The sequence below is a fragment of the Mycteria americana genome, chromosome 7 (genome assembly GCF_035582795.1).
Source record: "Mycteria americana isolate JAX WOST 10 ecotype Jacksonville Zoo and Gardens chromosome 7, USCA_MyAme_1.0, whole genome shotgun sequence".
Taxonomy (NCBI): Eukaryota; Metazoa; Chordata; class Aves; order Ciconiiformes; family Ciconiidae; genus Mycteria; species Mycteria americana.
In genome coordinates this window covers 12,625,041-12,648,177 of record NC_134371.1, presented here as the reverse complement: position 1 = coordinate 12,648,177, position 23,137 = coordinate 12,625,041, and the positions used below count along the sequence as shown (strand labels likewise).

The window sequence follows — 23,137 nt, the reverse complement described above, 5'->3', positions numbered from 1 at the left end:
ATCCCAGCCAGGCACCAACCGCACACCGAGGCCAAGGGAATCACAGCCGGCTGAGCAAAGAGTGCCAGCCCCGAGCCGTCAGCTCCCCTAGGAAGAGCAGGGCTGCCCTGGCAGCAAGGGGAGCAAGTCCCGGTCCTGCCCATGGATTTACAGACTCATGCTAGTGGACCTCAGCATGGATGCTTGACCCTCCTTGTCTGACATCCATTGCTAGAAACAGGCACAGGAAAGCATCCTAATGCTAAGGAATCTGCATATCTACATCATGCGAATGGACTTCTAGCTGCAGAAAACAGGGAATTCAGGCAAACATAGCCTCCCGACCGCGTAGGGCACCAGCCAGACATACCTGCCATGCTCTGGTGCCTTCAGCTCTGCGCAGGAAGGTGCCGCATGGTCCTAGACTATGATGAACACGAGCAAACAGCGGGGCACACGCAGCACAGTGTGGGCCAAGTGTTATGGGGAGGCAGAGCCGGCACACCCAGGCACTGCCATCATCTCAGGGATGGCAGAGGGAGCCAAATCTGACCCTAGGCTCCCACAGGGGCTAGCACTGGGATCCTGCCACTACTCGCTTCCCAACCTTAACTGCAGACACTCCCCCAAAGCCTCCAGTTAGCTGCCCAAAATGCCTCTGCTGCCAATGCTATCACCAGGTGGGATAGTCCCCAAGAGGCTTGTGAACAGCCCCCAAACCCAAGGATGGTGCCCCAGCCCCTGTATGCCAGCTTCAGGCCAAGATGAGACCCCTTGATTAAATCCCTGAGCTGTAAACACAGGACACAGAAGGGCTGACAGGGAAGCTCTGAGCACCAGCATCTCTAGCAGGAGCAACATACTGGCACCGAACACCTGATGGGAGAGCTCAGCAGCAGCCCACGTAGGCTGTTCCCTTGCTAAAGCAAACAGGGAGCACATGAAGGTTATTTAAATGCAGCCAGCAGACCAGGATTATCTAGCCATACTGTAAACAACAAAAACACTAAGCAAGACCTAGCTGCATGTGATCCCGGTGCCCAGGGCCTCCAGCATGAACAAACTGCCTGTACCCTGTCTGCTCTCACTACTCCTCCCTCCAGGACTTCTTTCTGGAAGGATTCTTCTCCAAGTCAAGTCTGAGCAGGACGGGAAGGGCTGGCCATGGTTCAGATCACAGCTACGGCACGCCAGCTCTGCCAAGTCAAGCAGGATAAGGCTCCCCAAGGTACCTGGTATAGAGACCTGGTCCCACACTGTAGAGGACTCTGCTCTCATCCAGCCCAGGCTCAGCCTTCAGCAGCTACAGAGCCACAAAGCTGTGCCATTGCCCTGCCAAGCCCTACCCCAGGCAACTCAGGTCTTCACCGCAGCAGGCACGTTTGGTATATCCAAAATACCACATGGCAAAATGCCCTGGGGGATGGAGCCCATGGCAGAGCTCCTCTGCCTCCTCTCTGCTCCATCCTGCCATATCATCCTGCCACAGCTTTTCTTGCTGACGTCTGGATGATACTGTTCACAGTTCCCAAATCAGGCAGGTTTCTGAGAAGTGTGCACGTGCACACACATACACACACACCTTGCACACACACGTACGCGTGCCACAGGGGAGCACTGCGGGGTACTACCTGAGAACAAGGAAGCCATTGACACTGACAGGCCGTTCTTGGACATTTGAATCAGGTTAGATCCATCGTTACCATCTGTATAACACGGTGATGACAAAACAGTTGACTTCAGTGCCTCAGCCAGGCCAAAGAGAAAGGGCATAATACAAGAGCAGCACTCGCACCAGAGAAGCCCAGAACTGAATTCACACACCCCTCTGTGGGCTTCAAAACCGAGCCCAAAATCTAGCCCTCAGGGACTGAAAGGAGGGCTTTGCTGTCAACAGTCAAGAGATGAGAAGTTTATAGCTGGAGACTGGACTGTTCCATCTTCTTTTTAAAGTCAGTGAGATGGAGGTACTGCTGAGAAGTCAGCCATTCACCTCAGAGGATGAACAAGGCTCTGAAGGAAAGGGACACCCAGGGACCCAGACAGGTCTCCTGTGGGCGATAAGCTCAGCCACCCAAGCTGCCAGGAGCAGAGATTACAGGTATTACAGGTCGGGATGTGACCAGTGCCCACCACTGCCACCCAAGAGATAAGTGGTCAGAGCTATGGCTCCTTCTGCCTGGGAGGAGGAGAGCAGGATGGCAGCTCTCCCACCTCTCTCTAGCTGTGACAGCCGCTATGTGGACCAGGCAATGAAATGGAAACCGCCTACCAGCCAGAAGCACTGAATGCTACAGCGTTACAGAGGATTTCAAAGAAAAGTCATGCCACCACATGAGGGAAACTGGTTGCTCTGCTCATGCTCAGAATTCAGCCATTTGTTTGGGAAATGCCATCCTGAAGGCCAGAGGGACATGCTCTTCTTCAGCAGGACTGACCTCAACACAACCACACCAAGGAGAAGCCTGTCTCTATGCAAGAAGCCAACACAGCCATTCTCTCCTACCTCGGATCTCGTACTCTTCCACATCCTCCGCAGAGCCGGAGTCAGAGAGCTGCATGGAGAAGTGGGAGCTGAACTGGGACCCGCTGTCTGTCGCCACAAGACCTGGGAGAAATGCAACACAGCCAGGCCATCAATGGAAGTGGTCTAAAGGGTCACTGACAGCTAAGGGAGAAGTTGATAGCCAGGTATGGCCAGGGCAGGGAGGGATGGAGGTCAAGGACAGAAAGTACTATGAGTTCAAAATGAAATGACATTCCATAACTCAGCGCCAGCAGCACACAAGTGCTATCAATGTACAGTATCAGTCCCATTACGGTGTTCAATAGCAGCGGTTTCACAATCTCTGCAGCAACTTGGTAGTAATATGACTATTTCCCACGAACGGGCAGGAAGGCAGGATGCTATAAGGACAGGCAACGCATAGAAAACCCACATCCCACTAGCTGACGAGCACAAAACACATCACCCACTGTCTGAGCCCATCTCCTGGCAGGTAGGGAACAGGTGCCTGGTGCGGATCTGCTGGCGCCGAATGCGAATCTTTTGTTTAAGCTCCTGGATCTCCTTGTCACTGTCTTCCTCCTCCTCCTCCAGCTGCCGGCTCATCATGTTGCATTTCATCAGCTCAATGGCAGCGATCAGGGACTCTGAGATACTGAAGTGGGCATTCTCCTGCAAGGCAAGAGCAAAAAGCATTCAAGGCTGTACCATGGAGAAACTAGGAACACTTGGTAAAATCCTGTTCCCCACCTGTGACAGGAACTAGCTTATTACTCATGGAGGGTGGTAGAAAGACCTTAATCCCTGCCAACTCCACGAAACCTTACTCTTCTACGAGGACCTAGAAACTAAAGCCTTCTTGGGCACCAGAATACTCACAAAACACAAGGGGCATCCTACGAAGAGGATGTGCAACACATCCACTCTGGGGAGTCAGCACATGTCCCTGAGGAGCCCTAACATATTGCAAAGCTGCTGTGTATATGCAGGATGGGCAGATCTTGGCTGCCAGACACCACTAAGGAACTCAACCTTGAAGTTCTGTGCACAGCTCTATAGCGGGAAATACTGTGGAATTATCTTCCCCACAGCGGGAAGTATCACTGAACCTGCAGTAAGATACGTTCTCCAATGCACATAGGCTGCTGCTGCCTCTCACCTTCTCCAGGTCTGCACAGCTGCCGAAGTCTTGCTCAGAGAGGTAGCTGATGAGGGACTGCCCTTCCGAGGGTCTTCTGAACATCCCTTCCCCTGAGCTCAGGTACTGCCCAGAGTCTAGAAAAGCAAGAGACAAACGTATGAGGGAGGGACCTGCTGCTATCCCCATGCTAACGAGCCCTGCCAGTGCCCAACCAGTATCCCACAAGCAGGTGCCAGAAGCTGAGGCCACCAGCCGATGGAGGAGCCTGACCAGGAGCAAGGATCCCCGCTGAGGCTGGCTGTACTCACCGTACTCCATGTAGAGGGAGCTGGGTGTGCTCAGTTCACTGCTCTGGGTGGAAGCAGAGGCTGGCCCTTTCCCTCCACCTGGATCGCCATGGGACTCTGGAAGGGAAGACGACACCGGGCACAAATCAGTATCCCTGGAGGCATCCAGCCATTGCACAGGGTGAAATGAAAGGGGCTCAGCATCACACGGGCAGGCACAAATGGATGGGAAGCAAGGAGGGACATCTTCCTGCTCCGTGCCATGGCTGAGGGCAAGCCCAGGAGCGGACAAAACTAGAAGGGCATTTCAGGCAGGAGAGGAGAAGGGGAAAGGAGAGAAGCTCATGAGAGCCACAGAGCAGTCGAGTCCCAGGCCTTCCTCTCTTTACCCCCAGCAGAGCTGGGGGACACAACAGGCTCCAGCAAGTGCCTCTGCCAGCCCCTTCTTCCTGCTGGAGCATGTCTGAGGAAGAATTATCCCCCAGGGCAGAGAGTCAGAGGACAAGGGGAAACCTGAGCAGCCGAGGGATCTGTGGGGCTCCCAGCCCTGCACAGCAGCCTGGACAACAGCAGAAGGAGGCATCTGAAGGACATGCTCTTGCTCAACGAGAAGCCAGGGTTCCCTGCACACAACCCTGGAGCCTGGGCTGCAGTGCTCAAGGTGACCTACACAGGCTGTGAGCAGGGCTCTGCCCCACGCACGAGCTGTGGTGCAACTCCCTGCCAGGCTGAGCCAGCGGGGACTGCCAGGAGCTGGCCTGACCGGAGACCAACAACGGTCTGTGGAGAGCCACAGCCCCGGGGAGCACCTGGATGGAGCGGCTGGGTGACGGAGGACTGCTGAAGGGGACCGAAAACAACCTGACTGGAGCGGGACAGGAGCATACGGGTGTGGACACGGGGCAGGCACTGGCTGACTTCCCGACCTCCCGAGCATAACAGAAGGGCAATCCCATCCTCTCAACCTCCTACGCCTCTTTGCTCCCAGCTTGTGCCATAACCCTGCTGTGGCTGGAGGCTCCTGAGCCCACCAACACCAGTATCTCCCTGCCAAGACCATGAAGCGGCAGCCACCAGGATGGGGCTTGGGACCAAGCCACCCCACAGGCTGGGTGACAAAGGAGACCCGTCAGGGTGCGAGGCTCTCTCAGATAATTGTTGCAGTCTGGCAGGGTATCCTGCAGCCGCCTCAACCCTGCCAAAAACCAGCACAGAAACCACCTCGTGATCACCAGCCTGGGGGATGCCACGTACAACAGAGCCTACTGCTGAAGGGTAAAGCGAGGCAGCGCTCGGCATCCTCTGCTGGAGCAGCACACAGGGCTGGACACACCTGTCTGAATGCCCACCACCTCCAGGAAGGAGCCTTCCCAGCCGCAGAGCCCTCAGCACCCAGACGTGAGCTCGACAAACCCAGTGCCACTGTTCAACGGATGCAAAAGAAAACAGCCCATTTTTTTGAGCTGCTGACTCTTTCTGTGTGTGGGGCAAAGGGATGGCAGCACCCCAGCACTTCTGCTCGGGGGAAACCTGCCCCGAGCCCAGAAGAGCACCCGGGAGTCCTGGCTGTGAATTCAACCAAAAACAAACTTCCCCGTGCCACAGATCCACTAAATGAAAGGAAAAATAAGATGTTGAAGCCCACACCTGCTTAGCTGCCAGCCCTTATTTGCTAGGTGAGAGACGAAACCTCTCCTGGCTCCCGAGGCAGTGGGGTGGCGGGAAGGGCAGGGGACGCAGCTCAGTGACTCGGTGGCCAGCGTTCCCTAACGCCATGCAGGGCAGCTGGGCACCCTTCTTGGTCCGGTCCACCGCTCCCAACAACCAAGCTGGGATCTTCAGTCAGGTCGCATGCATAAACCTGACTACCCTTCAAAGCACCAGCTGGGACACAGGCAAGAAAGAATTTTTTTGGTTTTCTAAATGGACACTAATGGGTTGATGGAAATCCTGAACTTGATGCAATGATCACTAATGAAGGGCTGTTATACTGGCTCCCAAACCTGCTACTGGATCTTCTATTATAATGGTGATATCCCTGAGGCCTCCTGGGCAGACAGAGGAGGAGGAGGGCAGCGTTAAGGGAGAGAAAACAGAGACAGACTGGTTACTACTCAGCAAGGATCTCCACTTCTCCCATGTAGGCAGAACCGGTGGGGCAGACACCCACAAACTTGTTGTCCCCTTACATCCCACTCTCCCCCACCATGCATTCACCCACTCAAGAGCACAGGAGGACCCAGCAGGTTACCAGTAGGATGACACCCTACCAGTAGGATGAGCCCCAGCCCGGTGTCCTGCCATGGCCCCATGCCCCAGTCAGGCAAGGCCAGTGAGGAAGCAGGACAGCTAATGCCACAGCATCGCTGTCATTTTCTAAGTTTTTGGTAAAAGCTGCCAATACCAATAACAGACCAGCCCAGGGAATTCTGGGAAGCAAGATGTCAGCCCATCACTCCAGTGCAGAGCAGGAAAGCTAAGGGCAAAGACCAAATTTCCCAACCGCTCGCCCACTGTTCCCCTCGCCAACTTGATCCATGGAGTCAAAGGGGTGGCCAGCATCAGCCTCCCAGTACCAGGGACTCCCACACCCCAAAGCCATCCCAGAAAAGCTGCCCCATTACCGTGCAACTTCCCCGAAGACACATTGGTGTCGGAGTGCGAGCGCACGTGGCTCTTCTTGAGGATGCCCTGCGGAGCTGACGACTGTCCCTCTGAGAAGCTGGACCGGCGCAACAGGCTCAGGCCCCTGCTTCCACCTCCACTTGCTCCCTGCTCTCCCAGGGATGAGACTGAGTCCAGTTTCTGAGAGCTGCTGGAGGAGAAAATTTTGGAGCTACTGCTCTTAGTGCTGTTGCTGCTGGTGGTGCTGGCGCTGCTGCATGCCCGGCCCCGGCGTCCCAAGTTCCCAATGGCCAGGTACTCCGGCCCATCGTTAGCATCGCTCTGCGGATCATCCTGACTCCCTGTCCAAGTGTCCTCACTGTGGCTGGTGGTGCTGGAGCTCATCTCACTGGCTGGAGAGAAGGGGTCTTTGGGTGAGGGGACGTGGAAGCAGGTGGCAGAGCCAGGCTGCTCCAGAGGGGACCTGCCATTGCTGAAGGAGGAGGACCGGGTGGACGGACAGCACTCTTGGAGCCGGCTAGAGCTGGAGCTGACGGAGGAGCTTGCTGGTCTCCTGTCTGGACAGAGGTAGGAGCAGGATATCACGCACCCTGGCACAAGCAGACCACCCTATAGCAATAAGCTTGTGTCTTCACACCAGCATGTCCACCCACCATGGGCAAAGGCCAGGGATCTCCCTCCCATCGCGGGCAGAGATCTTCTCGCACCCATCCGCCACAACAAATCCAAGAGCAGAAAAAAAGGCAAAGTCTTTTCTGGGTCTATCCTGAGCTTCCAAGCCCACCCTCTTTACCTGAGAAGCCGGAGGAGGCTGGATGGTGGAGGCTGGAGAAGGACCCAAAGCAGCGCTGCTGTGTGCAACCTGCAGCTGGGACGTACGGGGACGCGGGGAGGGCAGTCAGGCTCTGACTCTTGGTCACTGCAGGCGGACCGTCACTCTTCCTGGTGAGCTGAAGAGAGGTGGTATGATTAATAAATCAGCATTTATGGGGCTACACGTCAAAGGAGCAGCAATGGAAAGGAATCGACCTGCGAGCGCCTGGTCACCAGCCAGCAAAGGATGCGGCAGCCCTGGGGGCAGGAGGATGGGGAGGGAAAAACGCTGTGGTGCAGAAGGGAAACAGCTCTTTGTTCGCAGCTATGCGGCAGGCTCCTGTCGGGAAATTACCAGGCTCTCAGCGAAATGATCCAGGCAGCCCAGCGCCCCAGGCAGATGGCTCTCCTGCCCTTCGGCGTCGTGGTCACACATCTCTCTTGTCCCAGCAGAAGGACCTGACGCGCACAGGGATGGCAGTGACGTGCCGGCCAGCTGAAAGAACAGAGTCCCCATTTAACGAAGCCTCATTAATTGCCTTCCTCTGGGGAGCTCTGTGCAAAGAAAGCCACCACTGTTCCCTCCTCTGGGGAGGGGGCAGCTGCCACGGGGCTGCACGGGGGTCACTGGCATCACCAGCAGGAGTGGGCACCCAGGTGTCCTGGGGTGCTGCTCATCCCCTCTGAGGGTGGCTGTCCCTCACAACCAGGCAGCTCTGCTTGCTGGCCCTGAAGCCTGGGACTGTTGGAGAGGGCTTTAGAGGTGCCTCTTATAAGGAACTGGTCCTCAGGTCCTCATACTCAAATCCTTGATGCCAGCCAGAGGCGAGGTACCTCACTACAGGCTCCACACAGCCATCTCCCCCACCCCAACCCCTGCCAGGCTCACGCAGGCAGCACAGGGATCAGTTCATCACTCTCCTCCCCTCTTGGAGCTCCTTTTCTTACTTCCAAGTCCAGCCCCTTGTCCAAGGGCTCCATGTGCCCTGAACAAGACCTCGCACGAGCAGCCGCAGCCAGCCAGCATCTGGGGAGAGCCGGATGGAAAAGCCAGGACCCCAACTCACCATGGAGGTGTCGATCTGAGCCAGAAGCCTGGGGTTGTTCTGCTCAACAGCCTCCAGGCACTGCAGCATGGCCGTGACGTGGGCGTCACTGAGCAGGAAGGCAGTGTCTGGGGAGAGAAAACTGCTGCTTGGGGGGGGTCCCTCTCACCCGCGTGGTTTGACAGCGCTGGTTGCTCACATGCAAACCACCTTTCCTGCCGCCCCCCCTCACTCCCACACGGCTTGGAAATGCCACCAGCTAGATATTTTCCTAATAAGAAGGAAAAGGCCCGTTTCTCTTTACCTGTGTAGAATTTCCTGATGTACTGCCGGTTCCCCAGGAGCGGTCTCAGCTGCGCCGACAGGCAGTGGCACTGCAGGCTGTGCTGCAGCCACAGCTGCGCGATGGCCTGGTCCCCCGGGCCCTCTGGGTCAGGCTGGCTGCTCTCCTGCAGGCTGATGAACTGGAAAGGGACGCCAGGCACAGGTTAAGGCATGCAGAGGCAAGAGGGGGAGCAGGGGTTGTTCCACTGCACGGATTTGGTTCCCCCCGCCCCGATAACGGCAGCTTTCCAGCACTGGTCACTGTCAGAGGGAAGGAGGACAAGTACCAGCAGCTCCCCAGCCACCAGGGAGGCAAAAGCACCGGGGAGGACCAACGCTTCAAAGGTCAGCCAGCGACCAAAGTCCTCTGACAGCCACCAGCACTGTGAATTTCTCCTGCACGCTCTCCCACCCGTGTGCCTCACCCCTGACCTGGAAGGACCCCACACTCCCAAATCCAACCCGACCTCGGTGGTGACGGTCACGTTCTTACTGACACATTAACTGGGGAAGCTAAACACCTGAGCTGCGTGAAGAACTGGACTGGAGTCACACCCCAAGCCTCCCCAGCAGCACGTTGGACACAGGGACCACTGGTGGTCAGCCCCTTGTGCCCAGCCACAGCGGGGGCCACGGACGTCGGCACGGGGAAGCCGAGGGCTGAGAGCATCCCCATGCACCAGCAGTCGGCACAAGCCAGAAACGGGAGAACCAAATGCATGGTCAAGGCACAACCCAGAAACGGGGCAGCCCAGACTTTTAGAGATTTGCACAGAGACATGAATCACCCCTGCACACACACAAGCGCCGCTTGTGCCGGTTCCCTTGGTGATGCCTGCTGCAGCCGGCCGAGCCGAGCTGGAGACCGGCCTGGGAGAAATAAGCAGCCGATTGTCTCAGCCCAAGCCATGCCGAGTTCCCTTGGCTTGTACACAAACACGCGGCTGCTTCACCCTCCACAAGCCGTGGAGCCGCTTTACCCACAGCAGGCCCACAGCCAAGGTGCTGCTATCCCACCCTTGAGGCTCGCAGCCCAGCTGCCCCCTCCCCTCCCTGCTGGGCACACAAGGCCACCCCACCAGAACCCACCTTCTCCAGGTGATGAGCAGAGCCAGGACTCAGCCAGCGAATGTCCTTCACAAACTGCCAGTAATCCTTCTGTCTGCAGCACACCTGCCCAGGACAGGCGCGGTTAGACACCACCACCCAAGTCCCAGTTAAATGACAACATCCCCCATTAGCCCCAAGCTACCATGAGCGGAGAGCCCCAAACCCTGGCAAGATGGGCCAGAACACAGACAGAGGAAGAGCAGCACTGCTTTACAAAGGAGAAACAATGCAAGCGTATAACACAGTTTTGTAGATCAAGGGATCAAGTCAAAAAACACTGGCTTGATGTAGATAAGTTGTATCCTGCCCCTCCCACAGTGACCTCTCAGTTGCAGTCAGCCCGCAAGTGACCAGACAACACATCTCCTGAGCTTCTCTTCTTCCACCAGGTAAGATTGCAGTCCCTCATACCCTGGAGACAGGAGAAGTCTTGGGACAGGGACGGGACGTGGCACCGAACGGCTCACATCTCTGCTGCAGTGCAATAAGGATCCTAAAGGCCAACCGCAGGTCTGCCAAGCTCAAGGTTGACCAAGTTCCCACGTCACCATTCCCCTTCCTGCCGGAGCGGGACCTGGAGGACAGTCCTGATGCCTCAGCACTCCAGAGTCAGACCTGAGTGAGGGGTCACGAAGGGCAACATGGAAACACATCCCAGCAAAACCAGCAACCATTGCTGTCTTCTGATGCAAGCCACCACCGAGGACACCAGCACATCTGAGCACCCCAGGTAAATCTGGTGTTGCATTTCTATCAGCTCTTTGCTGCTGTTTGCCTCAGCTTTATTCAGACAATGAGTTATTTTGTTCTTAGTTATTCTTCCCGTTAAAGAGGAACTGCAGCAGAGTTGTTGTTTTCCTCACCACCCTATCGGGTGTAAGCACAGCTCCAAAATGTCTCTCTTCACCAAAAGGCTGATTATTTTTTCTTCCATCTCTATTTCCTCTTTCACAAGTGTCAGAGGAATGGGTTCTGTTTTGTGGTTTATTTGTTTGCGGGGGGGTTGGTTTGGTTTTTAAGACTAGAGAACTAACATGGCAATTTTAGTCCTCTAGATTGAATTGGGGTTTTCTGGACAAATAAATAAAATTCACTCAAAAGTTTAAAAACCTCTTACCCTAGTTCTCTTAACATGTACATATGGATTTTTTTCACCTTTTTTTATTTATTCCCAGTTGTAGGAAAAAGGTTTATAAGAAAATAATAAGTAAGGAAGTGTTTTGCTGGAGCAACTATGAGAAAACTGCTCTTAGGAAGACAGCTTCCTATTTTTAGGGCCCGTATAATACAGCCCGTGTTTTTATGGACCTCCCTTTGCAGCTCTTATAGCTTGATTGGTATCACACACGCCCGAGCAGGGGAGACATTTCTAAGTAAAAGAGCCGCCTTTGCCTATAGTAAAAGCATCGAGGAAGGCAACACACCATCCTGCTTTGCAGGTCTGGCATGTACTGTTACCAAGAGACAGACAAATATAAATAATTTAAATCTCACTTCCTGAAGCCTATTAACAGCACGTCTATGAGAAGGGAGCACTGCACTCCTCACATGCAAAAGGTAGCTTCTCTCTCTGCGGATCTCCCAAAGGTCCTGGCCCTCACCACTGGGGACTAATGGGAACAGAGCAGCACCGTAATGAGTGCTGACTGCAGCTAATACATCCAGGGATTAAAGCTGGGATGAGCTGCCAGCCTGGCTTTTCCTGGAGGTTTATTAGCTCGGGTGCAGCGTTGCATAGGTGCGGTTTTCCTGCTCCTGGACCCAGCTGGCCCGTGCAAGCTGCCTGGGGCTCCTCTGCATCGCTCACTTCTCTGCATTGCTCTCTGGGTGGCAGAGCCACTGATGGGAAGCCTGCCTTCAGGCATGCCCTGCAGACTTGCTTCAACTTTCCACTGTAAATTAATTGTGGTGGTAATTGCAAGCTGAAGGGGAGATCTTCAGGCCTCTGCACATAAGTGGGAAGGAGAAATTCTTCCAGGCAGCCATGGAAGGAGGAACGTTTGGGTGAGCAACTGCAAGGCACGACGAGAGCCTGGAAAGAGAGATCCTATTCACGCAGAGCGCGGATTTGGCTGCCAGCTCCTGTTATTAACACAGCTAACCAGAAACAGTAAAGATGCGAGGTTTCTCTTGCCAGACCTCGCTGGGGAGTTTTCCAAGTGCAGATGATACGGGGCTGACTCATTGCGAATGCAGCTTTATCGCTTGGCTGCAGCAGAAAGAAAGGAGAGGGGGCTGGCCTCAGCATGGGGGGGCACAGGTACTTAGAAAAAACACGTCAAAGGTGGATGAGATAGAAAGAACATGCACCCAGGTCCCTCTGACAACTACAGCACTTGCCAGGCAAGCTCAGTCCCTGCTTCAATCATTTCCCACGCTGCTACAAGTGTTGTACCCACTCCATGCTACGAGCACTGAAGCAAGCTGCAGGCAGACAGGACTGTCCCACCTGCTCATGACAGGCACCGAAGCTGCTACGGACAGACAGCAGTGCTGACAGGACAGAGCCCTACCTTGTCATGGATGAGCCCATGGTAGAGGATGCTGTGCATGTCTCTGCAGAGCCGTTCCAAGCCGCCATACTTGGACCAGACGTTCGGGTTGCTGGTGGACACTAAGCCTTCCACTGTGGTCTTCAGGTTGCCTAGCAGCTTCCAATGCTCCTTCCTGCAAAGGAACACAGCAAGTTGCATCAGATATACAGCAACAGGAGCTTCACAACAGGACCACGGAGCACTCTCTCCAAGGAGACTCTGGTCAGGCTGAAACCTTCCGTGGTCCAGAAGCTAGCAAAGGTGAGCTAAAGGACCTCACACCTCCCTGTGGTCTCCCGTGCATGGTTTGTGGACAAGAGGCCCTATCGTAACGATGCTTGTGATGACTGGTAGCCACCACCAATGTGGTCTCAGGAGACAGCCAGAACAAAGACTGATGGCTCCTGCAATATACCACTTGCTTAGTACAGGCCAACAAAGCTGGAGGACACCTCTCCAGCCAGCCTCTTGCTTTTCTTCACTCACACGCTCTATCAGAGACTGTTCAGAGCAGCAGCACGCTAGGAGTACAGCACCTGTAAGGCAACGGCATGATGTCCACCATTTAAGCAGACTCTGGCCACGCTGCACCCACATTTACAGAGAGCGGCACTCCCCGAGCAACGTGCACCACATCGAGCACTCCAGCACCAGCAGGATGCAGAAGTGCTCCATAGTAATTCTTCAGCCACATCTCCACCTGTACAGCTGCTCTCTGGCCCCAGAGCTGCTGTAGGCACAAGATGACTTTCTTGCAAAAGCATTCATCATGTTCTGGACAGAGCTTAGCAAACTGTAGTTGTACTCTAGAGCTTGCACAGCACTTCTCATTGATATCAACCCCCTCAGCTGCCCTGAGTACAGCAAGGAATCACCATTATCTGCCATAAAGCGGGAGTGACGGTGCAGAGAGGTAACGTCATTTGCCTATGCAAAAGCAACTTTGGGGAAGGAAGCTTTGGATGACCGAGATCCCCCCTCAAGCTGTTTGACAGTGTTGCCAGAGGAACAGCAGCCATCAGAAACATGTATTCAGATAGCAGCCACTCTCTCAGAAGCAACAGAAATCTTACAAGGTATATTTGGGGGTGTAAATGCCAAAAAAACATGCCTCTGCAGGGTTTGTAACAGAAGCACCAGGGGTGACAGCTTAGAATGAAAGTCCAACCTTTCAATTGGCAAAAAACAAGCCAGTGTTTCAGCTGTTAATCCCTCTCACTGCCCAAAACAAACTGGATTTCCAAAGCAAAAGAAAAAAAAAGAAAAATAAATTTTAATTAAGCAACGTTATTTAAAACTGCTCTCATTTTCATCCTTGTGGATGAAAGTGTGGGCTGCACACCTCTTGCTGCACAGGGGACACTAAAGAGTAACATAATCCTGGTATTTAAAACCAAGCTTTTCTCGCCAATATTCTCTTTTTGCAACTCGTTTGTTATTGCAAAACTGATTAAGTGAACAAGCAGATCATCAAATATTGGCTCTACTTCAAGCTCCCCATCCACTCCCTTCACGAGGTCTTCCCAGCGAAGCCTCACCACTTTCAGTGCTCACCTAAGCTTAAACCATGCAAGGGCCAACACATGCCACCAGCAGAGCCCAGGAGCTCTAAAACAGACCTGCAGTGCATAAAGAAGTATGTATATGTCTACGATGTACTTAGACTAACAAGCATGGTCAGGGCTTGTCTCAGGAGAGCCTCAAGAAGAAAGCACGGATGTAAATCAAAAGCAGCTTCCCGGAGATCCGACTCAGGGAGACACAGAAAACTGATCCAGCCATTCTCCTATGGGCTTTTCTCATCCGTGCCGAGGGATGCAGATGCTCTTTGACTGGGGACCAGCGATGCCGTTCTGGGCATCCGCAAATGCCCAGAGCAGCGTCACTGGTCAAAGAGCATCTGCAGCCACTGAGTTCAAAAGTTCACCAGCTTGTCCCCAAGATATTTCTAATGCTCACAGTTAGGAAATGCAAGTGAAAGCTCAGCCACGCTGCTGATCTTCCAAGTCAGTGAGTCAGGGAAACTCCCTGTTATTTCATGCTATAAAAAGCAGGCGATGCACACGAGGATGCGGAGGTAGGACACGCAGAGCCATGCCTTACCAAATGACCTGTCTCATTAAAGGAGGAGTTGTGCACCTCCCCAGAGGTAGGAAACCAGGATCCGACAGACTGGAGTCACAGCTCCCTCCTAGCACAGGCAGACTAAGGTTAAGCAATCCTCGAACGAAGTAACCTCAAATTGTTAAAACATTGAACTCAGAAGCACATAGGGAACAAGCAGTGCAATGAAAGCGCCTTTGCAGAGGTGATTCAGAAGCTACCAAAAGTGAATTAAATCCCTATAAGACAGTAAGGATCCCATGGGACTTGTTGGCCCAAAGCAGTTGACAAGCTGGATGCACAAGACCCTACTGATACCCAAAACCCAGCTGTTTCTGGGCTGGAACATGATGCATGCTGAAAAGCATACAGTGACACAAGTTGAAGAAACAAAGACCCATATAGTTGGCTGCAGGTGGCAGGGACATCGCAAGACAGTGCAGCTAACCACATTTAACCACATCTTAAAGGTCCTTTCCAACCTATACGATTCTGTGATTCTGTGATTTCAGCTTGAACTGGACTCGTCGGTTAACCCTGAATTCGTGGCAGGGTTTGCTCCCCTCCCATTGACAGAGCCTGAGCCTGGACTGCGAGGAGGGATGGCAAAAGCCTGGGTCCCAGCTGCCCTCAAGTTCCCTGTTTCAGCAGCTGTTCAGAGCAATGTTGAGAAATCTGCTTGGTTTTTCCTGAATAAAGAGAATTTTCCTTTGCTAGTGCTAAAGAAAGCCTGACATGGGGTAAGGCCAATTCATATCACATCATGAAAGCACCAACTTACAGGAAGGGCAAAGTGAGCAACACACCCCAGAGAGGTCACAGTACACGAGCAGAGCTTCCCCTGCGAGAACCACACGTGCTCCTGCTCTCCTGCTCTAGCAGAGCCCGGTCCCCCAGCCAGAAGAGCCGAGGGTGTTTGCAGGGCCATCACTCGTGGAGCACCGGTGAGACCTCAGCCGCATCCCTTTCCTTCCTTAAAGACGACTTCTGATCCAGCCTCCAATTTTAGCCAACAGCTCTGCAAACTTGGTGCTGGGTTTCCTTGCTTTACCACCACAAACTCTATCTTCAGGTACGGCAGCATCAACCCGCTGTCAGGAACTGTTCCAAATATAACTGAACCTTTTGCACTGGAGCAATAAAAGACAGAATCCAGCCTTGGAGCAAGGAATGGCTTAATGCTGCTGCTGCTGACAACATCAGGGAAATGCTGCGTCAGGGAAATGAGAAAGCCCAAGGCTTTCTCAGCCCCTCCATTCCAGCAAGGGTAGGAACTTCTCTTGGTCCAAGTCAGCAAAGGTGACTCACAGCAGAGGCAGGGAGCCATGCTGCTGACTCAGGTGAACTTCTTCATTTAAAATAAAACCAATCCCCAGTTACTTTCCAAAACAGAATCACACAGGTAGCTAGTATTTAAAAAAAAAAAAAAAAAAAACCAAAAAAAACCCCCCGAAGCTTGTCTTTCTCACAAACATCTGCTGTGTGTCTGCCTGTGCTCTGCAGGAGGCATGTAGCAACGGCCGCTTGAATTGTCCTGTACCTGGAGGAGTCTCTCAATCCTTCTTAGCACACTAAGGAGGTCAGGCTGAGGATGCTGAGGTCGTGGAGGGACTTCCGCCAGATCTCCAAGGACATTCCCGTGCCAGCTGCCAGTTCCTCCTGCAGATCCCGAAGGTGCTACGTAACCCACCGCTGCGCACAGCCTGCCGCCGCCTCGCTGTCCCCGGGTCTCCCAGACAACCAGCAGCCCCTTTCCTCAAGCTCCCCCGCCTGCTCCTCTGGCAGGCTCAGCACTGCTGGGAAATGGGATTAAAAGAAAGGCAGGCTTCGTGCAATTCATCTGCAGCCACGGGGAGCGGCTGACAAGGCAGCGGAAGCCAGAAGAGCTCTGCCAGCCCAATGGGTCAGCCCTGCAGTGTCCAGGCGGGGAGAGCCAAGCAGGCTGGCTGGGAAACTGAAACGCAGGGCTGCTTGCACCGGTACTAAAAGCTTGCACCAGTATAAAACTGGGGGCACAACCACAAAAGGCTGCCACAGCAAATGCAGCCCAAAACTGCTGCTCGCCAGAGCACTCTTGCTCTGCACTGGCAAAGGACGAGGGACGAAAATAGGGATTAAAGGTGTTTTTTAGCCTTCTCCCAGCATGGCAAATAGTTTTGCCTGCTCATGCTGGTGAAGCCTCCCACAAGCAGATGACCACAACCTGTGGACCGGGGATAGTGTCCGTCGGGCTTCGATCTGCACGGGACCTGCTGCAACAAGCAAGTAGGCAGCCAGCGGCAGCGACACGCAGAGCAGACCCCCATCGCAACCCACCTCCCCGGAACCAGCTGCTCGCCTTCCTCCATCGCTCCCAGCACTGGTTCCCCTTAGGGACCCTCTCCTCTGGCCCTGCCGTCCCCGGGCCACGCTGGTGCCAGAGCTGAAGGCGGCAGCTCTTTGCTAACCCACCCGGCTGACCAACGGCCCCTCTGCTCCCCCTGGGGCTGCTGCATCCATCACATCACCCGCCCGCCACTCCAAGGCACGAGAGCCCTGCTCTCTGCCTGGCAGAATGAGGGCACTAACCTGCCGTGCCTCGACGGACATCGGCGTTACAGCCCCTGCTCCCCGATGCATTTCAGACCTGCTGCTCAGGAGGAGAGACAGCAAAATCCAGCACAAGATCCTCATTTTCCTCTCCTGCCCCAGCAGAAGAATGGACTTCAGCAATGGACTTTTGCTTCTGCGTTTCCCATGTTCCATGGGAAGATGGATCCAGTGACCTCTACCCTATCGCTATCAGTCACGGCCACAATCTACAGTGAAATGGCACCTCCCCGGGAATTGAAATGCTAAACCATTTTGCACAAAGGACAATGAGGCTGTGCAAGGCCCGTGCCAGGATCCTCCCCAGTGCACCAGTGACAGCCAGGAGAACAAGCAGGCCCCCTCGTGTGCCAGCACCGGAGGGGACGATGCCCTCCTCGTCCCCGGTGGAGTGCTGGGGGTGGCACCACGTCAGCCCTATTAGTCACACGATGGTAGAGTCTGGTAGTGCAGGACCTGCACTTGCAAAGGCAAGAAAATGCACAAAGATGATTCCAGAAAGAAAACGAAGTGAATGAAATCAATTCCTTTTACCTTTCTGAACCTGCTGGGTCTGAAGCATTAGCTAAAGAGGGAGAATAGCTCGAACTGTGCAAATCAAAAGGCACCCCAAACCTGCACTGCAGCTTTAAAAGCACCGGTAGCATTCTCCCGGCTGATATTGCTAGCAGGAATAGAGCGGCTAGCTGAGCCCCTCAGATAAGGAATGCTTCTCTCCCATATCAAGTTTCAGCTGCTCCCTCCTCCCCAGCCAACACTCCCATTTCCATCTAACATCCACCCTGCGCTTGTGAGCACCAGGGCAAAACCGAAGCACAAAGCAAAGGCTGAAAACATGCAAAAACCTGAAGTAAATAGGACTCGTCATCAAAACACCTCCAGGGAACAATCTCTGCTGCTTTTATAAATGCTAACAAGAAAAACCATGCCTAAAGCATAAAATAAGACCACGTAGATGAAGCCACCGCAGCACGGCCATTCTCACCGCCAGCCACGTGCAGGCGCAGGGCCTCACCTTCAGAAATAAAGAGAAGCTGAAGATTTCTTTTCAGCACCTAGAAGGGGCGATGCAGCCGACCGCCAGGAGGGTAAGGAGACACGATCCAAAAGCAGCAAGCTGCAGAGCCACCAGAAAGGCAGCGCGGTGTCAGGGCGGGATGGTTTCGCCCTTAAGCACAGGGCGTATGAAGCAGAGGCTCGGCAGCTGCTGTCTTGGCCAGGGCTGATGGAGAGGTGCTGTCACCACCATAGTGGGGACAAGGCATCAGGTACTGAGGGCACACGTCTGCAGCCGCCACTGCCCCTCCAACGGCCAAGACACTTGCCCGGGCCAGGGAGCAGTGCGGTGTACTGGTCCCGGGCGGGTAAAGGTGGCCACACGCTGCTCTAACAGCCCACCTCACCGCGTGCTTCCTCCCCACGAGGGACCGAACCGGGGGCAGCCGGCATGCTCTGCAAGTCCCAGGATCACTCCCAGCTCCCCACGCATCTGTGCGCTGGTGCTGGGTGTGCAGACACGCTCCCACACACGCCCACGCAGCGCATGAGCTCCCCAGGGCACCCCGGCCACCCCCGCGCATCCCCAGCGCTTCCCAGGCACGCTGGCACTGCTGCCACCCGTGTTCTTGCACGCACATCCCGTGCTCCCTGCCGTGTCCTAGATAACTTGCACACGCACCCCGTTACCCCACGCGTGCACCCCCTGTGCACACACAAGACCCTGCCCCCACGCGTGCCTTGCCCCTGGTGCCAGCACGCACAGCGTGCCCCTCAGCGCACACACGCTCCCCCGCGCCCCCGGCACAAACACGCACGCAGAGCGGCGTGCCCTGCCCGCCACACCCCCGCCATGTCATGCCTCCCCCGCCTGCCCACGCAGGCCCTGCCCCCCGGTACACTCACACCTCCTCAGCGTGTCCTGCCCCCACACACGCACCCACCGGCGTGTCACACACACGCACACGTGCCGCGCCCCCCCGGCGTGCCAGGCCTCCCGCCCACGCGTGTGGCTCCCCCCCCGCGCACCCTGGCGCGTCACGCCGTGCCCCCACGCGCGGCCCCACCTGCTCTCCGCGCGCCCCTCGCGGGGCCCGACCTCCATCCCGGGCGCGCGCGGCCCCGCCGCCACCGCCCGCTGCCGCCGCCGCGCCACCGTCACGTGGGGGCGAGCGCCCGCCCCGCCCCGCCGCCGCCAGGAACTACAGCTCCCGGCGCGCACCGCGGCTGCCCGGCACCCTCCGCGCGGCCGGAGAACTACAGCTCCCGGCATGCCCTGCGCGCGGCCGCGCCGAGGCGGGGGCCGGCCGCAATGGCGGCCCGTTCACCTCGGTTTCCCGCCCCCGAGCCCTACGCTGCCCTTGGCGTCCTCGGCGACAGCCCTGTTGCCGCCTTCAGAAGGCGAATGCCCCGTGAGTCAACGCCCTGCGTGACTAGGTGAGGAGGGAGCAACGGGCCCTCAGGTTTCCTGTCAGTCACGGCTGCTGGCGCTGCAGCGAGGCGGGCGAGACAGGCGGGCCCCGCTGTGCCGTCCTCCAGCCCACCGTCACCCCTATAGGTACATACACACAGGCGTGTGTCTTTGGTAGAGGCTGCTGTAGGACCCCAAAGCGATACGCTGTTCTCAGCAAAAGTTGAGCTGCCAGTCGGGTTACTGTCAGCCCTCTGAGTAAAGTGTTTGCACTGGGGTTTTGCTGCACCACAGTGTAAAACCACAATAATCAGTAACTGAGATAACCGCTCACCAAAATCCTGCTTCAGATAGGTGATAAAATTGTGATGGCAAGAAAAAAAATCAACCAAACGTCTTCCCTGAGAGGCTGCTCATGCACCAAACATACCAGCAGAGACAAACGGAAAGAGGGTTTCTGTTCTGTTGCCTACAGTAAAGAGGATGTGAAAAATATTGCAGAATTATATGTGCTTTCCACTAAAAAGCAGTGAAATGAAACTTGAAAAAGGAAAAGTGATGCAGCTGCCATCAGACTGAGAACAGTCAACGACAAATTATCATGGGAGACAAAACCCAGATATGTCTCCGGAGTTGTCTGATGCCTCAGAAACCAAAGGTAGTCGTTTGCACAGTGGAAACTTCTGTAACTGTTACTTTTAATGATAAGTATATGCTGCTCGCTGATGCTGCATACATGAAGCGACACCCCTTGACCTGAGACTTCCTGTGTGGCTTATTTTACCGGTACGGTACTTCAGCAGCATTTGGGGGAGCCAGGTTCTATGCTGCTATTCTTAAAGCAGTAACAACAACAAAACGTTTTTCAGAAGGCAAAAATAACAACAGCAAAACGTTTTTCAGAAGGCACTTAATTAAGAGACTAGGACTCCCCATACATAGTAATGGTGTACAAGTGTGGAACAACTTCCAGCATGGTTGTCAGTCAGGCAGAAATTTTCTTGCATAGAGCCTACTGCACTGACCACGTGCATTGAAAACACTGGCTGTACACGGCATGTTTGGTATCAGGGCATCAGACTATGTGTTAACTCTCACAGTAAAAATACTGGAGAAAATCAAGTCATCAAGACTATTGTGATCATCGTTAGATGATCACACCTGGTGAAATGGAGCATGCAAATGTAGCTGACAGATCTAATCTAGCTCCTAAATCAGGAATTACAAGATTCTTCTAGCTCCACAAGTCAGAAATAGCCTGGATGTTGCTTTACAGTGATTTTTTAAAGTTTCTTCAGAAAAATCTCTCCTTTTCCCCTGCTTCATTATGTTTTTTTTGCATATATTACTTATAGACACTTAAGTAAACTCAAGGATTTTCAATTTAGAGAGCATATAAAAAATCATTCCATCAAAAATAAGCCTGATCGCACAGAGCGTATAGTCACACACAGATGTGTTAGCTTCTGGGACTGCACTGAGACTAAACTGGAGATTAATCCTGCGGTGTAAAATTTGAGGAGTGCCAACAGAGGTCAACAATTTGAAATGTATGAAAGTATATATGTATCCTTTTATGTATCCTGTATACCGGTAGCAGAATTTGGAATCTCACAGACCTGGTTGCTGTTTGGGGAAGATTTGGGTGACATAAAGTCAGTTGTCAACTCAATGCAATTTCTTTACTCATTAAACCTCACAGAGAAGGCAGAAATGGAAGTTACTGGTAGATGCCAGACAATTTCACATTAGGAATAAGAAGCTGTTTTTAACAGGAGTAGTGCCTGTGCCTTGGAACAACCCCCCCGGGGAAGCAGAGACCTCCTTTGGAAGATGCACTTGAATGGCTCACCCGTTTCTGGGATCAGTGCAGGTGTGATATTCCACAGCCCACGACATACAGCTTGGGCTAGACAGCCCCCTCTGGCTTTAAATCTACAAGTGCATTTAGTACCTGATTCTTTGGGTGTGGTAATTGTAATTGTAACACCTGAATTTCAGCCAGGATGTTCAGCAGGTAACATCTAGTCTGCAATTCCTCCACAGTGTAACATAACAGGGGTTACTGGGCAGCCAAGCCCTGAAGTCTCATTTTTGTGAGAAGACAACTGGTGCTCAGGAAGAGCCTAGGAAAGGCCCAGGAAAGAACCAGCCCCAAAACTTACTACAGCCTGTGGATGCTTTAGACACACTGTCTTCTTACAGTGGTAACAACCTCAGCAGGGCTGCAGCTGTACAGTAGTTTATACAGTTAAAGTACTAGTTCTTATAACAGTCAATGCTACGTGGAACCGTTGTCATGGGGCTAGAAGCTGACACAATCCTGAGAGCTGGACAGAAAACCAAGAGCTGATGTTTGCATGGTTGCCTCCATGATCCCCATGGCATTTCAGCCATTTTGAACACAGAAGAAAAATACTCTTCAGGATCAGAATCTTTGCCTGGTTTTCTGTTGTGCTGAGCAGCAGACAGCTGGTGTCCTGTCTGGATAATAAATGCAACCCATGGATGTGGTACAATCTGGATTTTGTCTGATTTCCACCTGTCACGAGGGCGGGCAGCATCTGCCACCTTTGCAGTGGGCGTATTTGTTTTGGCTAAACAGAGCATTTGTTTATCAGTGTGACATAGTGACCAGATGGAGCTGCATGCTATAGCATCACAGGAATTTGGTTTAAAGTAAAAAAAAAAAAAATCTTTTATTTGACTCTTCTATTATTAATATTTATTGGTCATCTGGCGATAGCATCTTCCCTTTAGAAATGTAGCCTGACTTTAAGAACCTCAAGTCCCACTTGTCATCTGGAGGAAAATGCATAAATTATCAAATATGTGGCTCCAAGCCTCCATGTCTGAACTTAGGCTGCGCAGGGAGAACACAGAGAAGAAAATGGGGCAGAACTCCCAGCCTCCAGCATCCTGGTCACCAGCTCCTCCTGCTTGGAGGGAAAATCTCTCACTAGCTGAAGATGTCCTATGACTAACTGAGCCATTCTCTGCTAGCCAGTAGAAAGCAGCAAGAGGAACATCCAGGAGCATGTTACTGGCCTTATTTTAAAAGGGAAGAGATGCATAAAGAGTGTAAATGGAGAGACCAAGGCCTTGTCAACAGTCTGCAGTACAGGATGGAGCAGAGGCCAGAAAGCCTCAGCTCTCTCCTCTCATTCTTGCTTTTCACAATAATACTCCTCAAAAGACCCCCAGTTCTGCAGTTAAGGGGAGAGGCCTGCGGAACACTGCAGTGCAGGCACCTCCCGGGACACACCGTGCCAGGGACTGCGCACACGAGGAGTTAGCTGTGTATCGGGCACTGAGGATATCGCATCTGCCACAGAGTATTTATTTTAGCAAATGAGCACGTGGAGTACGTGGGCAGTTAACGAAACGTGGGAGCATTCCTACTGCAAGGAGTTGTGTGCAAGGTTGCACGTATGGAAATACTTATTCCCGCCCAAAGGCATTCACAACGTAGTCCCTGTAGTCTTGGTACGGAGCTCCCCCTCTCTGGAGGCAGTCAGTCAGACCCTGAAACAAGCTCTCCTTTGGTCATGTTGCAAAGCCCACTGAAGGCCAAGGGCGAGGGAAGTCAACTTTTGAACGGCAGCCTCAGCACAGCTCCCGGAAGACACTCGGGGAGATGTGCACAGTAATGCCAGGTGACCACTGCAAACAG

The 23,137-nt window shown here is 53.7% G+C and overlaps 1 protein-coding gene across 6 annotated transcripts in view; it reads right to left on the bottom strand.

Moving 5' to 3' along the window:
• The window catches only part of RUBCN (rubicon autophagy regulator), a 33,773-nt gene that overhangs the window by 8,985 nt on the left and 1,651 nt on the right, over positions 1–23,137 (bottom strand). For 4 of the 6 annotated variants that reach the window (XM_075507089.1, XM_075507086.1, XM_075507091.1 and 1 more), the window contains exons 2-13: positions 12,345–12,498; positions 9,811–9,894; positions 8,702–8,861; positions 8,419–8,525; positions 7,707–7,847; positions 7,332–7,488; positions 6,538–7,095; positions 3,935–4,030; positions 3,645–3,760; positions 2,956–3,157; positions 2,486–2,587; positions 1,611–1,685 (exon numbers count right to left, since the gene is read on the bottom strand). In XM_075507089.1, the coding sequence (XP_075363204.1) occupies positions 1,611–1,685; positions 2,486–2,587; positions 2,956–3,157; positions 3,645–3,760; positions 3,935–4,030; positions 6,538–7,095; positions 7,332–7,488; positions 7,707–7,847; positions 8,419–8,525; positions 8,702–8,861; positions 9,811–9,894; positions 12,345–12,498 (1,952 nt within the window). Of the gene's footprint in view, positions 1–1,610; positions 1,686–2,485; positions 2,588–2,955; positions 3,158–3,644; positions 3,761–3,934; positions 4,031–6,537; positions 7,096–7,331; positions 7,489–7,706; positions 7,848–8,418; positions 8,526–8,701; positions 8,862–9,810; positions 9,895–12,344; positions 12,499–19,120; positions 19,196–23,137 lie in introns of those variants that run through there. The other 2 variants (XM_075507088.1, XM_075507087.1) reach the window with 2 other exon arrangements.